General features: G+C 37.6%; 1 protein-coding gene across 5 annotated transcripts; it reads right to left on the bottom strand.

The window, feature by feature from the left end:
- Window positions 1-241: 241 nt before the first annotated feature.
- On the bottom strand, window positions 242-21,218 carry PPP1R17 (protein phosphatase 1 regulatory subunit 17). Of its 5 annotated transcripts, XM_025168832.2 has the most exons (8): window positions 20,783-21,218; window positions 19,629-19,671; window positions 16,129-16,193; window positions 15,922-15,982; window positions 14,964-15,058; window positions 13,778-13,930; window positions 12,042-12,182; window positions 242-3,002 (listed from the first exon to the last, which is right to left on the bottom strand). In XM_025168832.2, exons 5-8 carry the CDS (start codon window positions 15,043-15,045, stop codon window positions 2,923-2,925), a joined length of 456 nt encoding a protein of 151 aa, XP_025024600.1. In that variant the 5' UTR covers window positions 15,046-15,058; window positions 15,922-15,982; window positions 16,129-16,193; window positions 19,629-19,671; window positions 20,783-21,218; the 3' UTR covers window positions 242-2,922. The 5 variants fall into 5 exon arrangements, with proteins under 5 accessions (XP_025024600.1, XP_088006065.1, XP_025024601.1 ...); XM_088149939.1 differs by having other exon boundaries at window positions 16,129-19,671; XM_025168833.2 differs by lacking the exon at window positions 19,629-19,671.
- Between the last annotated feature and the right edge of the window lie 3,961 nt (window positions 21,219-25,179).

The following is a 25,179-nucleotide window of genomic DNA, read 5'->3' as shown; positions in this document are numbered from 1 at the left end:
TGGCAGTAGATGAGAGTAGTGACTTCATTTTCTAGGCTTCCTGACCTGCAGTGAGGTGGATGGATAGATTTTCCTATGGTACAACTGGAAGTTCTAAATATAATGTGGATAGTATTCTGATTAGTACAAAACACAGTTTGGTGTGATGTCTGAATGAAGTGATTTGCTTTGAAAAAGAGCAAACAGTAAAACACAATAGAAAAGGAAAGAAAAATCTGACAGGTTAGGTCAGTGTTGATTAAGTTGTTTTAATATGTACAGTTTGTCCATTTTAACCAGAGCCCATGAAACAATATCCAACAAATCTGTTGATTCAAGACATTTATTAAGATACACGTTATTCTTGTGGAACAGGTCCAGATAGAACAGAATTTCCAGGAATAATACAAATACAGTCATTGCATTATTTATGTGTGGTTACTGAGCCATGTTTTCCTTTGTCCCTTTTGAAAATAACGTCTTGAGGATGAAAAGGAAGCAGAGGAAAATAACAGACTTTTTGCTAAATTATAACAGAAGAAGTAACAGATTTGCTTTATTTGCATGAAGAAGAAACATGGATTGACAGGAACTTAAAGCTCTGTAAATCACCTCAACAAAGTATTTATAGGAGATCATATGAAGTTCAAAGACCAAAATCGGTCAAATTAGGACCTTTTCACAACACATACACACTTTTATTATACCATATAAATTCTAGTCCCTGGTTTTCCTGTTCCTTTCTCTCTCTTTTTTTTAAACCAAAGAAAATTAAGACAGCTTTTCCACAATTACAGTCTTAATTGTAATACTGTATCCAGTTGGTTGGTGGGCTGGGAGTAAGTTAGGGTGTGTGTGTGAAATCTTGTATAGTACTGCAAAAATCAATAACTTAATTCTCATCATGATTGTCTTTTCACTGTATTTCCCAGAAATAAATTCTAACTATTAAAATACATATCCAGGGGGGACACAGGAAAGAGGACCCCTGAAATTTGTGTTGCTTGTTTTTTATTTCACTGTATGCTGTTTCAGAGGGATAAAATTACTTTTTCTGTCTGATTTTTAACTCACATTTCGGACACAGTGATCTTTACACAGAGTGGAAAAGGAGGCTTCTTATAAGACTACACAAATTTAGTGCCAGTCAACGCACAGCAAACAAAATAGCATTAAATCTGGTTGGCTGCTTCTGGACTTGAAAAATCTTTGGTTTGAATTGGCAGAGTGCTTAGATTCTCCTATATGCCTTGAATAATGATACATAAAGCCATAGTATTGCCATACTTCACGTAATAAACTATACAAGCCAAGGCAATCAAAGAGGCATAGAACATTGATATATGTCATCTATAATAGTGTATGCTTGGCTTGGAAAAGTCATGGCACTGAGCTAAAAAAGCAAATAAAAGCTGAACAGAAGAACAGTTTCTTCTCACCTAAAACACATCTGAAGATTAAAAGAATCATCTACTTAAACAATTTGTATTCTAGTCTCTTAGTAGATTACATAGCGTATATACACTACAGGCACTTCACTTCTAGAGAGCTCCTTTACAGATGGCACAGCATTTTCTAATATGAAATTTGTGACGAAGGATTGCGGAAGGCTGCATGACATCCTCATTTGCTAATGAGGGAAAATGCAATCAAATCATTTGTACAAATGAAGCTAACAGACAAACATTATCCTTTAACTGCCATTCTTGATTAACATTAACAGTTATGGACTGCTTTGTCATTGACAGTAGTGTGAAAATGGTATAACCTCAGTGTAAATAGTCCATAGATATATCTTTCTTATTAAGCTCCAAGAAGGTTATGATGTTTTAAGAGATAGCAAGCAATATTCTCATCTCCTAAGTTGCTTCCAGCTGCAAGGTGATTTCTTATAACTGTGATCTGTGACAATTGATCTAGAACTGCACTTTCACCCCTTCATATCTGTCAGGAAATATGCAAGAATTAACATAAAACCAGAATAGAATTTTCATATAGATCAGCTTTCTACAAGATAAGGCCCTCTGGATATGTCAGACTCCCAAGAATGTATATGAGGGTTGAAGTTCAATGAATCAGAAAGTACAATGCTGGGCATAGCTTATATGGATAATGTACAAAATATAACTGTTGACTGAAAGTAACCCCCACATATTAGTTCAATAGAAGGTAATGGCTGCAACAGAATATTGTTAAACAATACAGATTCTGTGAGTAAAATGAAAGGACATCTTGGCCATGATGACTTTATGCATAACCTTTTGATAGGAAGGGTCTGATTTTCTTATCAGTAAAAAGTGAATTATGTTGCAACAGTGTAGAAAAGCTGAGTGGGTTGAGTGTGGGTATGGAAGCAATCTCATATGTGGGATGGCGATGTGCGTATGATGGCCACTGTGTATTTACAGACACATGTGATGTATATTGAAATTCAATTCTGCCAGTCATTATTTTTTAGGAAACTATCAGGAAGCTATTATTCCTGCAATTATGTAATTTGTTGATAGAGATACCAAGTACCCTTGATTTGAGAAAATAGTTATTGTATATCAGAAAAAAATGTTCTGATGTAAAATAATAATAAAAAAGGTCATTTTTACTCTATTGCAAAACAATTTCCAAAAATGGCAAAATAAATTCATGAGTGTGTACATAAAGGAATGAGAGGGAGAGACTGGGTACAATACTAGGTCTTCTGGTGCTGACAAGAAGGTTATTGTTGGTTACCGGATTTTGCTTTTTGACTACCTAAAATATTGAAGACACACTGAGGTTCATTTTGGTGGAAAGGTGTAACACTATAGAAAAAACATGATCCACATTCATATTTAATGGAATATAACTGAGCAGCAATATATGTAAGAATGCTGCATGGAGTCTATTCCATTTTTATAAGGACTTTGCAGATAATTATTTACAAAATCATGACAATCTGACTGGAATCTAAAATGGTGATGTTTCTGCCTCCTTTTCTTCATCTTCAGCAATCACGGTCTGTTCATCTTCTTTAAGTAGCTTAATACCTTCAACAAAGGAAAAGAGACAAATCAAATTATTATGAAAACCGCTGTTTGGATCAAGAAGTGCGAAGTACTTAGCTTGCCTGTACTGGCTAGAAGAGATCCATGATTTGAATTTTAAAAAGCAGAAACACTCAAAACAAAAGCTTCAAGACAGCATCTGGTTTTGATTGGACACAACAATAAAGGAAGCATATATGGCCTTTTCCTCACATTGCTCTCATGATTTCAATACCTCACTTCTCACTATCATTTCACTGTGGGAAAAAGTTCTGTACAAGAACAAAACATATTTGCCTATATTGTGAAGCTCCTGTTACACCAGTGGGTTTAATAGGAACTTTGTGAAGGTGATTTCCATCCGGAAAGTAGCTTTTATCAGTGCCACTGATAGGCTCAGACTCCAAGCCAGCTGTTTAAATTTTTTTTAAGAAAACCATTCCTGGATCTTAGCTTTACATCCTCCTAGCAGCAATAAAATATTACATTTAACTGGATGGCTAGGAAGTGGGAGTGGGCTGGAGAGGAAGAAATATCAAAAGATGAGTATGGCTCTTTCCTCAGTATTTTTTTCTACCCTAATGAAAGGGATGGGGTTAATTATTTGGACATGTGTGTCCACAAATGAGATTCCCCTCAATGCTGCAAGTGGTACTTTCCATTCTACAAATTCAGGTTCCAAGCACTTTATTATTTGGCATACATAGACCAGATCTGAAAGTTATGGGGAACAGTCCTGAAATTGATAACCTAGTTGAAGCTGCAGTTCATTCACTGCTGGCCTTTTGGAGGAGAATAAATGCCAGAACAGCAGTGGTGAGAACTGAAAGGGCAGAAAAGTCCTTAGTATAGTCTACTCTGTGCTCTCCTCTCCACTTTCTTCATAAGCAAAGGAACAAAAATGAGTATTTTATTAGTAAGTGGCTTCAGAGTATTAATGATGAAAAACACATAATTAATTTAGTGTTGCTTTTTCATTCTGTGATGCAGATACATATGAAAGAAAAAGCTATAAAGAGAGAGCCGTGGAGCGTGATGGTCAATGTGTTGGACTTGTACCAGAGAGACCCAGGTTCTCATCTTCCCTCAGCTGCAAAAACTCACTGGGTGAGTTTGGGCTAGTCATTCTGTCTCTGTCCAGCCTGTCTCACAGAATTGTGGTTGTGGGAAAAATAGGAGGAGTGCCAGGTATGCCAATCTTTTATTTTTATTTTTATTATTATTATTATTAGTAGTAGTAGTAGTAGTATTACTATTATTAAGTTATACATCTTGATACATTGTATTGTTTCAATACAGTAATGCTTATGTAGTAATATGATTAAAGTATGCCATCTTGAGCTCCTGAACAAAAGGTGGGATATAAATGTAACAAATAAATAATAGCCTCCTAAATAAAGGATATCATCTATTTACTTTAGCTGGATATTTTAATATTTTTATACACTGTTTAGTACTTTCCATTAAGTCTCAGGAATTAAAGCAAAGGTTGACTGATTCAGTTAACACAGCAGGAAAATGAACTTTTGAATTTGGCTGGGAAGACATAAATTCCCTTAATTCTGCCATTTGTAAATAGATATTTATAATACTTGTTTTCTTCCCACCTTTTTATTTGGGATTAAAATTTTTGGAGACTTGCAAACGCAGCTTATTCTCCATGGGGGCAGTATTCAGCTTTAAACAGTCCTTCCTACTTGTGGACTTTCTCCCCACTATTTCAAAGGCTGTTCCCAGGATGGGAAACCTCACCCAAATCATTTGGCTTTTTCAAGAATCCTCTATCCTCCTATATCCTGATTTAACCTCTTCCAATAGACAAGGTATATGTAGACATTCTTCTAACTATAATCTGGTCTGTCATAACTATGGTTTATCTGAAAATTTTAGCTATGTTTTAACAAGCCAGAATTAAATTTTCCCTGACAGTTTTGGGAACTTCTTCATAGTTCGCTGTATCCAACATTTTTTCAAAAAACACCACCATCCAAAAAAGGATAGCACATATAACAAGCCTGTCTTTATAAACTGCCATTTTTAAGGGTTGAGAATGCAATCCTATACATACTTTCCAGATATGAAGTGAAAATCAATTGCATGTATTAAAGTCTTAAATACATTTTACTTTAGGTTATATTACATACAAAGGGCCGGTCAAGATGGAATGGGATTTTGTAATTCTTTTTATTAAAATAATGATAGATCAAAATCTAACAGGATGGCTGTTTCACACAACCTGAACACAGAAGGAGCAAGCCATTTTGGTGAATATGTTATGTAAATCTGGATATTCTTTACTTGCAAATGGGACTTGTCTCATTCACTTCTGTATTAACAAGTGTTGTTAATACAGAACAGCATGATAAAGACATTACAGGTATCACAGTGCTATGAAGATTAATAAATTAGTAGAGAAATTATTACACAAAGTCTTCATTGACTTTATTTCTTTTTTAGTTATATATAACCTGGTTGAGGGACATGACAGTCTGAGGCCAAGCTAGTTTGGCTTGTTAATAAATCAGCCTCTAAATATTTCCTGTCAGTGGGTTTTTAACTTGCCAGGAGTGTGTTGATTCAGCTAGACCTTTCCTTTGCCATATTCCTTCTTTTCTGCTGTATAAAAACACAATTCAAATAATGAAGCACTTCATGAAGATGGAGAAAAAAACCAGTTTCACCCAGAATGGAATTTGTTTACCTCAGCATTCAAATTAAAAGAGAAGAGTGTCAGTGACAACCCTTTGCTGGTATTACCCAAGGTGCCTAAATGAATATATTGGATTAAAGTTGAAACATGAGTTAATATATGTTATTCAAAACTAGAAAGTGCTTGACAGGACATATGTTTAACAGCTGACAGATTCTTATCCTGGTTGTCATCATGGGACATAATTAAAGGAATATAAGTATCTCCTCTCACATTTCAGCACAGACTGAAAACTGAAGAGGCAACATCTACAACTAAGAGTGGTTCAGAGTAGTTTACACAACTAGCAATCAGTCACAATATTATCCATAGTTAGTGCTTGGCACACTAACCAGGCCCATCCCTCCATGTACCATAAATATGTAAAAGGGAAGGTCTTCACTGGAGCAGAAGGAAGGTGCAGATCTATAAGGTGAATTATTTTTCAGTTACAGAATGTCCAAATACCAGCAGCAGTTCTGACATATAAATTAACCTCCCTTTTTATTACTAATCTCCTTCAGTTTTGGAATCAATCTTTTCAGCAGAGTTCAGCTGAAAAAGTCAGGCTCTTAAGTGTAATTTGTTGGGTCTCTAGAGGAGATGTGAGAAGTCAGAACCTTGAGAGCAACCTATATCCCTATTGCTGCCTGGACAGAATGAATTTGATATTAACTGCATTTGAAGTATGTCAAGCTTTGCCCCTTAAGCTAGCAATTTTAATTAGACTTTAATCCCTTGATCTACCAAATGATTACTAGGTTTTATCCATACCCCAGCAAGTCAACACTAGCCAAAAGGCAGGGCCTGCTCTTGGACAGAGAAATCTTCAATGACCTTATTGAGGACATCGATACCTCCAAAATCCTGCTAGATTGCAGTTCTCCCATTTGCTTCATGTGCCTTTTTAAAAACCCTCTTTTTTAACAGAATTGGAGAAAATTCTTGTCCCATTACAGATTAACATCTGGCTGAGAACTAGAGATCCCCTCTTGCCCTCCTCCCATTCTCCTTTTCAACATCTGTGAGGCTCAGAGGCCACAACTTAAGTCAGAGACTATAAAAGACTGTATTCAGTACAGCCTATAGCATCTGGCCATTTCACCAGAGCAATAATATTCCTAGGATACTAACCTGGGAATGAATATGTTCAATTAATATATACAGCAAGAACTTTATTGACCATGGACCATTTAGTCTAATGAATTCTGTGGGCTATACTGCTGGCCACTATCTCTATATCTCCCAGTAAGAAAATAGGATCTAACTACACCAAAGCTATCTAAGAATCCTCAGTGTAATACTATGCATACTTGCACAAGAAACTCCTATCATACACAATTAGGAATTACTCATCAGTGTAAATACAGGAAGATAGACAGAAAAACAGTTATAAACCAACCCATCTTTCTGTATACTGACTGGTTAAGTTAAATTTAATTTTAAATTTAAATAAGTTAAATTAAGTTAAAGAGCAGAACCAGAAGAAAAAAAAATTAATATTGCTTGAATTAAATGATTAATAAAAATAATTGCTGGTAAAATGATTAGCATTTGTGAACTTAATTGATTCCCATCTGCCTTTATACATCCAGAACATTTTCTCACACACAAATTACATTCTCACAAACTCACATACACACAATTGAAATAGAGTCTGTTTGCAGCAATCTAGGCATAGAAAACGTAAATCTGTGCATGCTACTCAGTAGTAAACACCACTGAATTCAATGGCTGTTATTCCCAGGCATTCATAGGCTGCTGCTGCACCTATGAATGATTAATTCTTTTTGCTCCATATAAACTGAGGTTTCCAGCCAGATCCTTGGGATTTTGAGTTGGTTTTTTTTCTCTTCCTAATTGCCACAAGGAGGGTTCGATAAAGACCTTTGTGCAGTGAGAGCACAAGGAAACCTGTGCATATTTACTTTATGTAAGTCTCCTTGAGTTGAGTGGCTTCATTTCCCAGGTGAGAAGGACTTTCAGTCTTGTTTGATCGGCATGCTAGTTTCACTCTCTGCCCATTCCCCTCCATGAGTCAAGGATCAGTGTGTTTGCAATGGAGAGTCTCTGCATTCATAGAGACTTCACCGTCAAGAAGCCTGATTTTCATGCATTCTTATTTGTGCGTAGAGTTACCAAGGCTCTCTACTGCAGACAATCCATTCCATGTGTATGGAGGATGACAAGAGGAAGATAGGCCTCCTGTCTGTTTTCTGCCACCTATTTTCATTAACTTTACCCATTCACTTACTTTCAAAAGGGTCTTCCTCTATTGCTCCATTCTCAGTGAAGGCAAAATGGCTTTACACTCTAATTCATAGGTAACTATTCAGAGATAAAGCTCATCTCCCTTTGGCGTATGTTGTGGTAAAAAAAAAATTCTGCATTCTTTTTCTATTAATTATCCTTCAATCTGATGGCAAAAAATTCTTCTGAATGTTCTTTTAAAGATAAAGAGAATTCAGTGACTTCCTTATGGTGGAATGTGGTGTTCTTGCACTTATTTAGTTGAGTAGCGGCAAAGGAAAGTGTATGAATGTCCTGCCTTTCACTGTATACCAATCATTCTAGCCATCTGTAGCATCCTTGGATTTCCACAATTCACTTAATTCCAAGGGAAGATATAAGATAGAACACCTGCCATTGGGCTTCTTTGGATGGAGAAGTGTATGGGGAGCCCAGGAGTAATGGAGAGATGTGCAACAGGGGGGGAAAAAAACTTAGCATCATCTTTCAGCGTTCAACAATAAAGTAAGTTCACAAATACCACCAAGAAAAATCCGAAAGAAATCCTCATGCTCCCTCAGATGAAGACCAAAAATCTCTGAAGCCTCTTTTGCAAGGGAAGAATACCTGCAAGGCAGATTTTGACACAGTGTCGTGTATTTGGATTTATATCAGTCTTTTTAAATGTAGCATCCCTGATAGCTGACAGATCAAAGACCTTTTCAATATTAATATCTTTACATGCATCAAGAGAAAAATAAAGGAGCTTTGGTAAGCAAGAAGTCTGAATGCAAATTTGGCTCAGCTGCTGAAAAAATTGAATGACTAACAGCTCTATATTTCTTACTTCCAGTCCACATAATAATTGAATATTTCAGGTCCTGTATTAAGAAAGTGGTCTTCCAGACTACCTCATTCCAAGACATTCAGAGCTTCGTATGCCATAATCAACTCTCAAATAAACCGGGAACCAGAGCCACGGCTGCAATATGGCAGTTCCAGGCTTCCTGTTACTGGTCTCATTTCTAAAGATAGATTGGTTTCAGAATTTTGCCTCCTTTGCCTTTTCATATGTGGTTCAGCTTATTTCCTGAAGACAATTTACTTCAACCACACCAAAAAATAAAATAAAAACAGATCAAAAGCTTTATCTTAAATGGGAATATTTAAAGATGGTCTACTTTTTAAAGCTTCTTGTGAGGAAAGGCATTTGGCAGACCGTTACATCATTGGGACTATTAATTAAGTGATACAACAGCTGAAATAAACTGCTGTTAGTTTGCACTCTGGGATAATATCTCCTTCCTATGATTTTGGCAGCTGCTTCAGAGAAAGAAAATAAGAAACATTTACTGAGCTATAGTAAATATAAGAACAGAGTTATTAAATGTGCCATTTGGCAGTTTGGTATAGTGGTTAAGGTGTTGGCCTAGAAAGCAGGAGACTGTGAGTTCTAGGTCTGCCTTAGGCATGAAAGCTGGCTGGGTGACTTTGGGCCAGTCACTCTCTCCCAGCCCAACCCACCTCACAGGGTTGTTATTGTGGGGGAAATAGGAGGAGGAAGGAGTATTAGGTATGTTCACCCCCTTGAGTTATATAAAAAAAGGTGGGGTAAAAATCTAATCATCATCATAATTCTGTAGGAGAGCCAAATTGAAAATAAATCATAGAAATTAGTTACTGAAAAGATACTTGGATTTTTATTTGCAGAAACAGCTATGTGAAGGCTACTTTGGTGGCAGAAAGTAAAAACTTATTTGGTGAAACTATTCATAGTACACTTTGTCATTTTCTTGCTCATACTTACTGTTGCCTTATATAAGGGTTAACTGAATATCACACAAGTGTAAACGGTGTTCTAGTACTCAACCACACTGTGTTTGGTAAGTCATGGTGCTGCAATCTTATAATTTTGGAATGGTAACTTCACTTGTAAATGCTGTGTGTTGTGCTAGGATTACAGTCAGGTTCGCTGGGTCAAGTTGAACTCAAATCCCAGCACTCTTTCAGAGCGTAGTGATCTTCAAACATTCCAAAGCACTTGGAAGTTGAGTCAAGGAATCACTCAACTCGTCTCAATATCCCACCAATAGATGGGAATCAGAATTTGGACACAGCTCATCCTCTTCTTCATATCAAAATAAAATTAATTTCTAAACCAACTTGTAGCATCTCTTCATACCAGATAGGACCAGTGCCATCATCTATCATTCTAGGACAAGTGCTGCTGCTTTCTGTTTTAATGTTTTAAAAATGGGTCTTAATAGCACAATACTGCAAAACAAGTGCTGACTCACTTAGCCACAGCTATTCATATCTGACTTATCTGCAATGAATCTGAATCCTGCCCCCAGCATACATGTCAAGGGTGGACAAAGAAACATTAGGGTTATGGTGGTAGAAACCTGTCCATGGGGAATATTAGGCAGATGAGCCCAACATCCTAGTAAACTGTTCCTTTTCATTGATCCTAATATACTTTGATACAAGTCATTTTTGACAGATATAGAACATGATTAAATTATTAAGGAAATTATCAGTGGGAATGTAGGAAAATCTATTTCAACACTATTTTATCTGTATTTTCTAATTTTGATTAAGTGAGCACTCAGTTTAAGTTCAAACAGTGAAGTTTACAAATATGTTGGGTTAAAGTATCAGTTTATAATGGATGACAACTGTGTTTAGTTCTTTTTTCCTTTTCTCTGACTTTCTTGAAAATAATGTTTATCACCTTTGCAAATGAAATCATAAATAGGAAAGATTTTTTTTAAGTCAAATGTAGAAGAAAGTGAAATTGATTTGCTCATACAAGCAAAGACACTCATAAGCATCTGGTATAAACCATGATTATATGAAAATGACAGAATATGCATTGTGACATCACAACTTAAACCTACACAAGTTTATATTTGTGTCTCAACAGAGGCAAATGCATAAATAATGTGGTTTGTGTCATGAAGTCACAATGCATGTTTTGTCATTTGTCACTCCTTCCCTGCACAAACACACACACACTCCATGCTTACGGAGGGACTTCGAGTGTTTAGGCAGCTTTCCCCAATCTTTGCATCCTCTAAATGTGTGGATTTCAAGTCCCAGAATTCTCAGCAAACCTTTTAACTCTCAGATGAGGAAGACTGACTTAGTTCTGAAAAAGAAATCTGATTCTGAATCCCTGAATATTCATCAATCTGCATAGTGCTGAGTTAGGCTTGCCATCTCTCTCTGTCTCTCTGTCTCTGTCTCTGTCTCTGTCTCTGTCTCTGTCTCTCTCTTTTTTTTTTTGGCTCATTTTTGACAGCTACGCAACAGCTGGATACAACATGTTTCTTTCAGTGTGGGGAATAGATGTATCTATTAAATTTGGCCAATTCAGATACAGTAGTTGAGAATTTATTTTTCTTTCTTCTTGTTAATTAAGGATGAAAATGTTGGAAAAAGCATAACAGGCAGACTTTGTCCAGTCCTAACAATGACAATGTCTTTGGTAGAAAGCATGACACCAGATGATGTCTTCTAGCCAATACATTTGCCACTCGAGCGTAATACAAAAGTTGAACAAAAATAGTGTCTTTTAAAACAGTGAGTTAACTTAGTGTGTCTTGTGCAGCATTGAAACACCAAGTGTGTTAGTAAGAAAATTAAACTTTTGATTTAATAGTCTGTTAATGAATACCCCCTTTGTTTTCTAGCTAGGGAGGGAGGAGCTTACTGGAGAACATATAGACTAAGGATTGTGAAGCAACAAACAGCTGTGTTAGTATGTTATACAGAGTATGTTATGTTATACTGTATATTACAGAGAAAAGGGTGGGACTGATTGATAGATGTGGATTAACGGGGTGGGGAAGGAAAAAAAAAGGCTTGTATATTTGCCAGTGGCTGAATATTGCCCAGCTTTCCTGCTGAGACGTGTGGCTGTAATCTCCAACAGCTTTAGCTAATGGGAAGCTATAGAGCTTCTGAAACCAGCAGTATCAAGTACTTGTAGACTTGAACACCCGTCTTAAAAAAGGAAAACAGAAAAACAGATCCAGAGATCTTTCATGCAAATGCTTTGTTCAAGAGTTACAGAATGCTACTTTAAATCTGCTGACCCTTCTTGTTTAGATTTGCTTTACCTGCAAGTAGAGGTGGTGTGTTTATGGCAGGAGTATTTTTTCTTCTGGGTTTTTTTTGATCTTGCTCTGTTTTTTGAACATTATTCTTTGGTGGTTTCTCAGAGAGGTCACACCTCTTAATTAAATGGTCTGAAAGAATACCTGCAGAAATACAGTAAGAAGCAGAAGTAAGATACTGTGAACTATAGTAATTTCATCTTCAGGAGGTCATGCATATATGGGTTAAAACCTGATTAGGAAATAAGATCTCTTGCTTTGATCTAGGAGATGCAATTGACCTATTGTAGTTTTTTTTCCAGCTTAGAGCCCTCCAGATAGATTTGGACTATGATTTCCAGAATTCCCAGATATCACTACCAATGGTGTAAACCACAAATGGGATTTTCTGATACTAAGCTAGTTGGCTTTCTTTTTAGCATATGTAAAGTTTAAATAAGTTAAAACTGAAAGTTCACTGAATTTGGGGGGATGTATATGCCTCATTGCTTCCTCTTCTTCTATTTTCATGTTCTCAAATACAGCAAAGCCTTTTTACTATGTGAATATCCAGTCTGATATCCATTCATCTACATCAGGATCTTAAGATATAGAGTGCTTAATTCAAAGTGTTTAAAATTGAAAAATAGAAGTTTCGTCAAAAATATTGAGCAGAAGCTTGAAGCGTTGTTGGTAAAATAACCCTTGTAACTCTCCATCCTACCTAATTAGGTGCTGGCAATTCTTTCTGCTGATAGTTGTGGTAATAACAGCAGTAACAATATTCTGGATCAAAATCTGATAGATAGGAATTTCCTCCTAAATAATCCCACAAGGCCTAAACTGGACAAAGCCTAAGCAGGCTTAGCTGTTTTTATGAAAGGGGACCTGGGGCCAATTTTGATTATGGGTTCCATCCTGAAAGTGTCTTGTCTTGATGTCAAGCCTCTCAAGCCAATAGGACAATTTTAGTTATTAATTTGTATCCTTGAGATAAAAGTAATTTCTACTCCCCCCTTCAAAAATAGTCATGATGAATATTAAATTTTAATGTTAAGTAGAGCTACCATGTCTGGATTACAAAAATGTGGGAGAATCACAAAGCAGCAGCAAAGAGATACAGAAAACTCTAATGCTTTGTGGGCATCTAGCAGTCATCTGAATTTTGCAGCCTAAATATGGTAGCTGAAATCAGCATATAAAATTGGAATGCAACAATAGTCTCAGTGGCTTGGAAGGATCTGGGTAGAAGTATGATAAAAATTCAGAATACCATATGGAGAAACAGGCACTTGAGGCACACAAAGCCACAATAAGCTATTATGGCATCTTGCCCCCACCACCCCATTACCTCCTCTGCAGCACCCATAGTAGCCTACCTATAATTTAATCATGGACTCTACATTCTATACTTGCATTCTGTATCTCCCCAGAGCCTTCACATGACCCAGAAGCCTATTTTATCAAGATACTCAGTTAGGCAAAGGATGGTGCTCATGTTCACATTAATACAGTATGAAACTGAGATAGGCAGTCCTGTCCCTTTACCAATGAATCCTCTTTAGAAAAGTACTTGAACCAGGCTTCTGTTGCTAGGAGTAAAAAATGACTTGGTGGCACATAATCAATCAATCAGACATATATTGCATACAACATATGATATGAATAAATAAAAGTCAGGGAACTGCTAAATAACATAAGATGCTGTTATTCAGTTTGAATTCCATGCAGGTATCAATGGCAATATCAGTAATGCTAACCTGCTATTGGCGGGGGGGTATTTATTGCTGGTGTGTCTTTTCTCTTTGGTTTTCTCTGTTCCAGGTCATTTTTCTGAGAGCCTTGATGAGTCTTCCCTTTTCTTGGTATCCTTTTGAGTTCACAACTTTTAAGCAACTGCTCAGAAAGATCATCTGTGGATTGTTGGGATTTTTTTGAAAGAATAGGTAACCATGATCAAAACAGTCACATAAACTTCAAACTTGGATAGCAGGAACTTAATCATTGGATTCACATGGCCCTGCAAATACAACTTAATAGAAGTTCAATATAGCCACAGTCAAGGATTCATTAGAAAAAAGTGAAGTTGGAGGGAAGGAGACATTCAGTACACTTCCAAATGCCAAGGAAGGATGGTTACTAGGAAAAAATTCTTCTTAGGTGTAATTTCAGGTTTGCTGGAAGAAAACCATGTCACCATTTTTCCTCTCACAAGCTGATTATTATTTGAATCACTGCATAGTGCCAAAGGCCAAAGGCAACATGGAACGAGCCTCACACGTGTTTGAGCAACAGGCTGAAATAAGGCAATCTTGATTTTTGTGGGTCAGTGAAATCTTTTTGCTACCATGTGGCTTGTTGGAACACATTTAGCAAACATTTGTGTCTGGTTGGTAAACTCAGAGCACTGAACTGAGGTAAAGTAAGGTTTCTGAAACATGAGCAAATATGAGTTTTGAGAAGCTAGCAAAATTTAAATGTGCCTGTTGAAGCAGAAAAAAGGGCACTGCAGCTCTCCAAGGCAATGGTTTTAAAAGAAGCATCCTCCTGCTCCTAAAATATTCACAGTAAAGTTTACATTTCTCTTGACCACATTGTTTGTAAAATCTTCTAGGAAAGGTTTGTTTGGGGGAAATACATACATGATTGTATTAAAGAAAAAAAAAAGCTCATTTTTATTATTCCCTTTTCCTGGTGTTTTGGGGCAGGCAGGCAGGAGAGAAAGAGAGAGAGAGAGAAAGCTCTACCCAATGCCTCTCCATCTGGCATCAGATGTGTCACCAGAAGGCGCAGTCTATCAAGTTTCATGAGAAACAGTTGTTCTGATTAGGGGGAAGGGAGAAAGGGGGGCACTAAGGGAAAGGAGTGTCAATGGGCAGGACTTCATAATGCAAAGACTTTTTCTCTAACAGCCACAGGCAATGACATCACCTCCCTAACACTGACCCAAATGGTTACAGCAAGTCTCTCGCCCATCCAGTCTGTCTTCAGACTTATCATGAGATGTCTGCACATATTCAGTCGACATAGCTGAAGGTTTTCTGCAAGAGATGCAGAAACAAGGTCAGACATAATCTGTAGGTGGTGAGACAACACATATTCCAATGCCCACATCTTTTCTTCTGATCCAATTTAGGAACATTTCATCTCATGTCTTCCCATCACCATCCCAGCATGCATACATATGTGTGTACATACATAAAAAATACATTTAATACAACTATAAAGTAGTGTTTTGTAAATCTATCACCACCAAAAATCTGTCAATAACAAAAATAATTATATTACAAAGTATGTTTCAGTCATATGTGGAATGCTTTGGCAAAGACAGAACACTTGAGGAGCCACTAACATTTTCTGGTATTTAAAAATATTCCCTGATGTCAGTTTATGGGCCATGATGCATGGCTTCATAAATTCAACATTGCAAACCAGTCATATTTTATGGCCTCCCAGGTTCTTGGCTAGCTGCCTTGTACATAGCCCATCATAGGCTGCAAGAACAAAAACAAACGAAGAAAGATTTATCCAGTTGCTATCCAAAGCTGGTGGATTTCATTTGGTTTCATGGATTACTGATTATGTAGATCTGTCCTTCAATCTCATTTTCCTTCCTGACTCTTTCCTTATTATTTTTTTTTAAAATAATCTAATCACTAAATACTTGAGTATTCTTCTGTGGCAATACTTCTTCCATTGCTTACTTCAAGGAAAGAGTGAATACTTCTGAAATACTTACTAACATAGTGGCCACAATTTAATCTTACATTCGAATACCTTTATGTTTGCCACTTTTTCCATGGAATGTTGTTTGTATAAGAAAAGAGAGATTTCAGAAATGGAAAAGCATGTCTTAAGGGATTTTGATGCATGACTCCCACCCCTCCCCAGTTAAGGTACATACCCAAGTTATTTTGTCATCTGAGGCCAAAAATACCACAGGCACCTCTTCACTTCCCTTGCAGCTAAAATACAACAGTCATAAGTTTAATAATTAACAATGTGCTACCCTTTCACAACACCCAAAGTTTGAAGCACCTGAGCTGAGCCAGACTATCTCTGTAATTATGCCCCATTCTCCCCAAATCTGGCATTTCAGGGCAACACTCACCTGACCTTCCAAAAACCTGGTTGGAACTGGGATGGGAAACCACCAGGAAATCCAAAGGATGTAGTCTACATGGGAAAGTAAAAAGAAAAAAATGGCAGAAGAAGGTACAGGTAGTCCTTGCTTAATGACCACAATTGGGACCAGAATTTAGGTTGCTAAGCAATGCAGTGGTTAAGCAAATCATCGTGTGGCTGAACGTGATTTTATGACCTTTTTTGTGATGGCCATTAAGTGAATCACATGGTTGTTAAGCAAATCATGCAGTATTAAGTGAATCACATGGTTCCCCATTGGTTTTTGCTTGCTAGAAGCTGGATGGGAAGGTCTTAAAGGATCATGTGACCCCAGGATGCTGCAACCATCATAAGTGCGAATGGTTGCCAAGTGCCCAGATCATAATCACATGACTGTGGGGGTGCTGTGATGGTCATAACTTCAGGTACTGGTCATAAGTCACTTTTTTTAGTGCTGTCGTAACTTTGAATGGCCGCTAAACAAATGGTTGTTAAGTGAGGACTACCTGTAACGGTAATCCAAGAAAATGACATGAACGTGTCTATGAAATCACCAGGAATCAAGCTTAATTTGAAAGAGAATTTATTTTACTTACTGTTGAGCATAGAGTTTGGACTATAGGCTGCTTATTTGCTTTACCTTATAGTAGTAAATACAATCCATCTTCTCCTGCCACACCAAATTGGTCCCATTCTGTTCTGTTTTCAAAGAGTAATCCTACTGATGGGTAGACAGAAAACTGAGCCTTATGTAATTTCTTTCCAACAGTTCCTTGAATTGGAAGGAATAAAAAACTGGTGGGAGGTATAGGCATTACCTTAAGTCTCTTGGTTGAAAGATGGAGTATAAAAAGAATGAAATTAACTACATAAGCAAATATGCCCAGAGCATATTTCTGAGGAGAAAGCACTTCTGCAAATTTACAGTACTAATAAGTTGTGGCCCATATTCAGCCTCTCCCCACCTTTCAGTCTTTACAGCAGATTTACCCTTGATTTCTTTTTCCCTAAAACATTAATGTGTATATGCACAGGCATTTAACCTGATGGCACATATATGTCTTGTCAGCTGTGGATGTGGGAGAAAGTCCAGCTCACCCTATTGTAATTTACTTTTCATCTCTTATTTTTATTTTCCTGCCCTTTCTTTTTAATAGGTTCCCCACAAAAATCTAATTACATCCAGATTATCCTTCCAGAATGCATGTGTGAATCTTCCATAACATGCTAGCAAATGATCATCCTACTGAAGGATTTTCCTGGTAATGGTAAATTATCATTAATGTGTTTTGGTACTGTGAAAAGATGTTTATCGGTTTTTGCATAGCTATAGGGAATACTTTCCCTCTGCTGTTGAGACGCCATAGCTTCATAAATGGTAGCCATGCATATTTTATAGAGTTCATGGCCTGTGGTACATATGCACCAGCTTTCATCTGCATTTTAAGCCTAGAGGTCTCCAAGAGAAAAGGGAAGCAGCAGGGTGTCCAAAGAGCAAACTATGACTCCTGGAGTTAAAATTCTGTTCCAATTTATGCCTGCTTTTCTTTTAACACTGGTCATGTCTTCATTCATGTTTTTGGCAAATTGCTCCTGACAAAACCCCACCAGGTTCTTTAGCTGCCCACCTTAAAACCAAAATCTGGGTGCCTTACAAGCCCTTCAGGATTGTTATTATTAAAATCCACAGGGAACGTCCTTGGAAGATTCGGTAAGTTTACAGGGAATTTCAGATTTGCAGAAACGGGAAGCAGTTTTGGCTCTGGGGCCACTGAACTGTTTGGGGTTGATAGGTGGGACACCTCACAGTCTATATAAAAACATGTTCACTTGCTCTTTCTCTTACATTTACATATACTTATCACATTTCCCAGTTCACACAGAGAAATTCACCTTGTACCATAGACCAAGCACACATAATTATTGGGGGAGGGGAGTTTTAATCTTGTTCCCTTTTCCAGTGACCTTCCCTAAGATAGCTATTTTTCTGTGCTATTAGCAACTGGGAGACAGGGATTGATAAGGATTGCTGGGGAGGGGAGATAGGGCTATCAGTGAGAAGGGGATAACAGAGTAAGATTGCTGGAGAAACGTAAAGTCCTCTCTCCTCCATAGTCTTTATCAAGATTACTATTTTCCTCCTGCTATTGACAATAGGAAACAGCATCTGCTCTCTGATGCCCAGCTGCTGGCTGATCAGGTGGACAACAGGAAAAAATGGGCAGGGCTGCTAGGAACTCCAAATCTTCATGTGATTTATAAGCTGCATATTGCCTATATATTTTGTCACTGATTTGTAGATTATGAAGCAAAACATGTATTTATTTGTCTATTTATTTATTTTACATTGGCTCATGTGATCATGGGAGCTGGGGTTTTAGGGTCATCTTTGCATTTATCCACAGTAATCAATGGATTGAATTGAAAGCTAGATTAGGCATAACCTATAATAGACATGTATAGATTTCTATGCATAATCTGACATATGTCAAGGGATCTGGATTTCTAGAAATGTGACTTTTTAAAATTTAACTACAAAGTTTCAGTGGGAAAGCAATCCAAATGCACAATCTGCAAAAGGGCTTCTGGGTTGTAGAATCAAACATACATGGCTCACGTAATGCCGGCCTTATCCTTCCATGTGGCTTCTTAGCACACTCATTTTCCTATAGTTTCCCACTCCTCTTATAAATGTCTTTCATTCTAAAACCACACTGCTACCTGTGAAAGGCAAGTGAAGTTTGCAAAACCGTAATGATTTTTCAAAATAATGGTGTATTTCAGAATGCCTTGCAACAATCCTGCAACAAACTGTGCAGATGATCTCTTGCTATTTAATAAAATCTGTTTTATGTAACGTTAATGCCTGATTACCACCCACCCACCCCCGCATCCTTATAGCCAATAGTTTACTCTCACCCCTACAGATATTTCAGCAGAATATAGATGAGGTTAGTGGGCTAAAGTGAGGCCCTAGAGCAGTGTGCCTCAACCTTGGGAATTCTGGGAATTGAAGTCCACATATCTTCAAGTCGCCAAGGTTGAGAAACACTGCCCTAGATAGAAGAATTAAAGCCCCCAGTTCAACCTTCTGAAGGAGCTTATACCAGGGCAAAGGCTTCTAGCTGCTGGATGTTACTTTGGTTTATGAAGTAAGGCAGGAGTATCTTTTCTCCGAAAGCACTGTTCAGTGGACACTGCCATCATATGTGTACTACAATCAAATGACTATCCTCATCAATCATGTCTAAACTCTACACTAATACTCTGGAGGAAAGGAACAACTGACTTGCTTTGGGATGTTATCCTTTTAAGGATAGCAAACCTTAAAATGCTGTCAGATCCACAGATTCCTACATTTTGATCACATCATGGTGGCACGCCTAACTCATCCCTGAGCATTCTTCTGAAAGTGGTTATTTCACCATGGTTTCATAAAGCAAAGCTTGTGGAGTTTGACATGCCAGGAAGATGCCAGATTCTTACCTTAAGTCTGGATAGCAAGATTGCCCATATTGGTAGGTGAGCTCTGTCTCAAAATTAATTGAAAAGATGACAGATTTCTATATCCTAAGATACTATTCCATCTCTGAGATTACTGTCATTATGTTGTTAGAAAAATGCCTCCCTGGCTTCAAGGGAAATAATTTCCTTGTAAAGAATTTAAAATCTAGTAGCATTTTATTTCAGAGATAATGAGGAGCACATGGAAAGTACAAAGACATGCTAATACTAGATTCTTAAAGAAATTTGGGAGGATCTAAGATATCTAGTTTTCAATATACATTAATATCTTTTCTCGAATAAGAAGCTTCTTTTCACACATGTCCCTAAAAGTAACATTAAACTCTATAAACTGTCATTAAAGTAGAGCATATACAAAAAAGTCATGTTTTTCATTCTTAATAGACATTTTAAATAGCATGGAGTACATACTACCATGGGTTGAAGAAACTGAGTGAAATATTTTCTAAAAGCAACACTTTTTCAAGCAACTGAAAAAAAAAGAAAAGTTTTCAAAAAAGGCAGTCAGTATTATAGGCTTCACTTTGGAGTGTGTAGATAAGATGCACCCACTGAAGCCATGTGATATACACACACAGATATTAATTTCACACAAAAGCTTTCAAGTACTAAATGCTTTTGGGATCTGAGCCTCATCCCATTCTTACCACTAAACTGGCTTAACAGCTTAGACTCAGAACTTAAATAGCACCCTAGGACTACAACAGTGGCATGGATTTCATTATATGTGATTAACTTGAACTGAAATAGACTCCGAATTAAACTGTACAGTTCAAAATTACTCACCCCCATGTGAGTGGTGATCAAGCTGAAAATAACATTCAAATACCTACTCTCTCTCTCTCTCTCTCTCTTTCTGTATATGTGTGTATGTTCTAAAATATATGAGATCAGCTTCCGTCCTTCTGTCTCAGTTCACAGCTTTCAGCTCACAATTTTCAACTCTTCCAAAGTAGATTCATCTGCCAGGGCATTTTAAATCTTCCTGACAGAGGAACTGATCTGTGACCTTTACTGCTATCATAGAGTTGGCAGATAGTTGTTTAGCTTCTTTAGAAAGACTGTATTAATCGTTCCCCCTCTATCCCACCCACCAAGAGTGCTGAAGAACTTACCAGACGGGGTGGCTGGGGTAGGTGTGATAGGGATTCGGTGTTCACCGGAGCAGGAACTTTCTCCTCTGCTGGCACTGGATGCTCCTGCACGCCTTATCTAGGGAGCAGCAGTAGCTGTTGCTATGGCAATGCTTTGTTTCCAAAGTACCCCAGGAAGGCGAAGAAGAGGTAACCTTTAGCCTGAGCACTAGTGGATTTTAATGATGGGGGCCTGCCGATTTTCAAATCAGTATCATAAGGAGGAGCGCAAACACACAAGTTAAAAAAAAAAACATCAAGAAGAACAATTCGTTTTGGAAATCCTCCGCCTCAGAATCTGGGCAGGAAACAATTTTGTATGGACAGAATGAACACAAATTGAACCTTTTATCAAATGAAAATGGCCAGCTTGGAGCTCTAAACCCTCAAATCTAAACCAAGGTCTTTTCCAAACACTGCCAAGTTAGGCAACTGCCGAGCAAAACTGAGGGCAGCGAGGAGAGACAGGGGACTGGTTTGAAGGCAACATATAAACATTCCGAGCCAGGTACGCCGTGTCTAGGAATGAAGCTGAGCTGACGACTGTGGCGGTGCTGGTGTTTATCGAATGGTTTGTTACACAAACCTGACACACTGCTGCCATTTAGGGACCCAGGCAGGGAGCCTTCTGTGGCTCTGGCGTTCATGCCAGTCATGACCAGAACTGGTTATTTTAGCTCACTGCTTTTGATAGAATTTTTTTTTTTTTGGAGTAGGGGAAAAAATATACAAACATGCTGGGTCTCTGGAATATTAGAGGAAACTTTCTGTCCAACAGACAGCATTATGAATTGGAGCCCTTTAACTATTCAAACGGAAAAGGCTTCAGCTGGGTCATTTCCTTTCAGATATTGCTAACAAGTCATTGTTCCCCTTTCAGGGTTCTCTCTATTCCAGGAGCAGGGACTTTATTAAAAGAGAGAGAGAGAGAGAGAATAATCAGCCCCTGAGGACCACAGCAAAAATGGCACTGATATAGTCACATTGGCTGAAAGAGCAGGGCCAACTGCAATCTCAAGAACAGGGATTAAGGTTTTTCAGAAGCAAAATAGGTGTATGTCCTCTTAGTAGAGGCTTCTCACACCTATTTAGAAGCTTACTTTAAACATTAGCCAGGAATTTCAACACCAACTTTTGGTAGCATAGGTTTGGGTCATAAAAATGAGGCTGGGGTGGCACATATAACCTGTGGTTGGCCTACTAGAGAGTTGTCAGTTCTTCAGTGTCAAGATACCAAAAAAAAAAAAAAGGTTTTGCAAATTTTGACTATTCTATTTATCTAGAATTCATATCTGTCTCTATCAATCATGCAGAAATTATCTCAGCCTCACTTCGGAGTCCTTTTTGTATTGTAATATTCATGAAGTGAGCCTATAAGGATCAAATATTCTACATACTTGATGCTCAGCAAAATAGATGATAAGGTTATCCAACATGTCGTTTATATGTTAATAATAACTTCATAAAAAAATTCCCAGTTTCTTTAGTTCCTTCCTTGGAAATGTCTTATTATGGAACAATTTCTTACTATGGAGTACTTTTTTATTTTTCAGCAGAATGGGGCTTTACTCTGGAAGACAAACCAAAGCCATTAGGAAGATGTGATGTGTGTGGCTGATTATCTTTTCAGAGAGCTCTTCCTGATGTAGAAAACTGTACTGGTGCGAAATTTGCCATCCCCATTGCTGATCCTTATCCTGTCTTCATTGCCACTTTTAAGTCACTTTAACAAAGGAAGCAATCATTTTTATTCCTATATACTAGGGTTGGGAATTGTTCTTCTGTTAAGGGCTGCATGTTGTGAGCTGTGTTCCAATGCTGTGGACAAGGTTGATCCAGTGATTGGTGGGATTAGAGACAAAAGCGAGTAGGCCGTTCTTTTTTTTTAAAAAACCTTTCTGTCATTTCCTTTTTTCTTTCTCTCTTCTTGCAAATTAATTGCAGAAGTCTTTTGAAATTAAACTGAGAGCTGCAATATTGCTTAAAAGAGATACTTTGCAGGACAGTACCATCTCTACTTGATATAATAGGAAGAGGCAGAAAATATGGTGCTAAGTATGGGCCTGACCATTGTGTGACTACCAACATTAAACTAATATTGGAGAGGAACACAGATGCACTTAATTAATGTTTAAGGTTAATTTTTTATTACTGTATTGCAAGGAACTTCCTAAAGAGTGTTGCTGCTTGAAGAGCCTCTTGTATGTGGTTTTAATTAAATTTATTTTAGTGCCACACTGAGCGAGAAAGAGGACAATGGCCATCCTTTCATAAGAACAGGTTTCACAAAGATTTTTGAAAACAAGCATTGGCTTGGTAATAATAATTAAAAAATAAACTCAAAAGTGGGTTTCCTATTATTATGCAATATAATAAAGGGATAAATATATTTTTTTAAAAATCATGGTAAATGGCTGTAGAAAGGCAAATAACGGAGAGCTTTCTTTTCACTGGGTAATAACCCAACCAGCCACATGTTCTATAATAAACCTCTATATTTAAAAGTGGTATATCTGATTACATAATGCTGGAATCAAACAACAAAAGATACTTTCCACATTTTGCTCTGTTTGTGAGCTTCCCTGAGGATATCTCATCAGTTGGCCAGTCTAGGGAATATAATGTTGAACTAGATTGATCTTTAGTCTGATCAACACAGAGAAGTCTTTAAAAGATTTGCACCTGGCCAACAGAGCCTAAAAGGATAATAGGAAGCATTCACAAATTCTAGATGCACACTACAAGTATAATAAGAAATCAGTAGACTGCTGTTTGGCTACTGGTTTTGGAAAAATCACTAATGCTTCTGTAGATAATGTATTTGCTCTTCATTTCAGCTTACATTAAGTGAAAATGGGCTCAGCAACATACCATATCTAAGATTGCTCCTACGCTACCACATCCTCTGCATGAACATGGTGAGATAGAAAACAACTTCCTTATATAAGATGGCTTCTCCTTGGTCTTCTCAGGCTCCTGATCACTGTAGGATATCCTTTTTCTGTGTCCCTTTCAACTGCACAAATCTACCCTATTCCGTTTCTTTAAAAACTAAGATTCTTTTTCAATTTGTTATGCAGGAATGACTTTGGCCCTATATAGTCCCCATAGGCATGCTTAGAAAATAAAAACAGTGATGGGCTCCACAACTCAGTAGTTTATTGGGGAAGTGGGGAGGTAAGCTGACAGGGCAGAGTCTATCCCCTAGGAGCTAGAGTAAGGCTATCATATTGAGATGCAAAAATCCAGAGGATCATTAGATGGCAACAAAGATCCTGAAGTTCATCCTGATGTTTGCAACCAGATATGATAATCCTAGGCTAGAGGGTGTGTCAGGGAACAACCTTGCAATTTGCTTTCTGGATATGGGTATATTGTACTAGTCGCTCCCATTACTGTGGTGATTTTGTGAATTGACAACTCTCCTCATGGTAACCAGTTTCTGAGAATAGCCATTACATCTCTCAGAAGTCCAAATATGACTAACCCCTTCCCCGCAGCCCCCATTGCTTTCTCTCTGGAATATATGCAACCCTTTGAGCTTTACTGTTCACTGCAGAAAAGGGAAAAGCAGTGGAGTTTGTTATGTGTTTTGTACCTGCCATATTTGCCCCAAATTCAGAAAATGTGATAAGTATGAATCAGATTACTGTGATATGAATTCTGTGAGGGTAATTAAAGGACATATAAAACAATGTAAATAGCAGCACCCAATGAAGCCGCCTATTCTGATGCAAATCATAGCTTCTGAAGGACATTTCTTTGTGGGGCAACAAGAGTGTATGAAAGTGTTAAACATTCCCTCCCCTTCCATGTGGTCCTAGTGGTGTCCAGGCTTCTCAGCCTCTGATAATTACATTTTGTAATTAGCATGTTACTAATGCATTTACTGGCCCTGTATCTCCACCATTCTCTAATATAAAATCTAGTTCTTTATATGCATTGAAAAATCTCCATGATTCAGTAAACCGCCCAGTACAAAGTTTTAAAAAATGAGGCTTTGGGGCATGTAGGCTAGTAGGCGCACATATACGCCCTGCAGATAAAGTAGAATGCTGAGATTACAATCCCCTCAAGATTTTCATGGAAAATGGTGTCTGAAAGAACACTCCCCAGGGAGAAGAAAGCTTTGGAAATGACTTGGTGAATCCAGCATTAATGTTTTCCACTAAAGAGTGTCCAGATGCTCTTCCTCTAAAGTTCAGCTGCTGATCTAAAATATAATAGTATTTCCCCATCCTCTGCAGAATAATTACCAGCAATACTTGGCAGGTCAAAATGTGCCTTTGGGGCTTGGTTTCCATTTCTTAGACTTTGGATCCCATTCCATGTTGTACTTCTATTAATTTTTCTGGCTTGAGCATTCTGCTTATTTGTTT

This window comes from Python bivittatus, unplaced genomic scaffold (assembly GCF_059951505.1).
Source record: "Python bivittatus isolate LINGU-HERP-01145 unplaced genomic scaffold, Pbiv_v1 ctg000610_np1212, whole genome shotgun sequence".
Taxonomy (NCBI): domain Eukaryota; kingdom Metazoa; phylum Chordata; class Lepidosauria; order Squamata; family Pythonidae; genus Python; species Python bivittatus.
This window is presented reverse-complemented; position numbering and strand designations above follow the sequence as displayed.

Bases quoted from the DNA above. Each gene is read 5' to 3' on its own strand.
- PPP1R17 (XM_088149939.1), bottom strand. From the start codon at position 15,045: ATGTCGACTGAATATGTGCAGACATCTCATGATAAGTCTGAAGACAGA. The intron at 13,931-14,963 runs GTCAGTGTTAGG...AACAATCCACAG, and splicing joins GACTTGCTGTAACCATTTGG to ATGATCTTTCTGAGCAGTTG. The intron at 3,003-12,041 runs GTAAAGCAAATC...CCTTTGTTGAAG, and splicing joins CACACCACCTCTACTTGCAG to GTATTAAGCTACTTAAAGAA.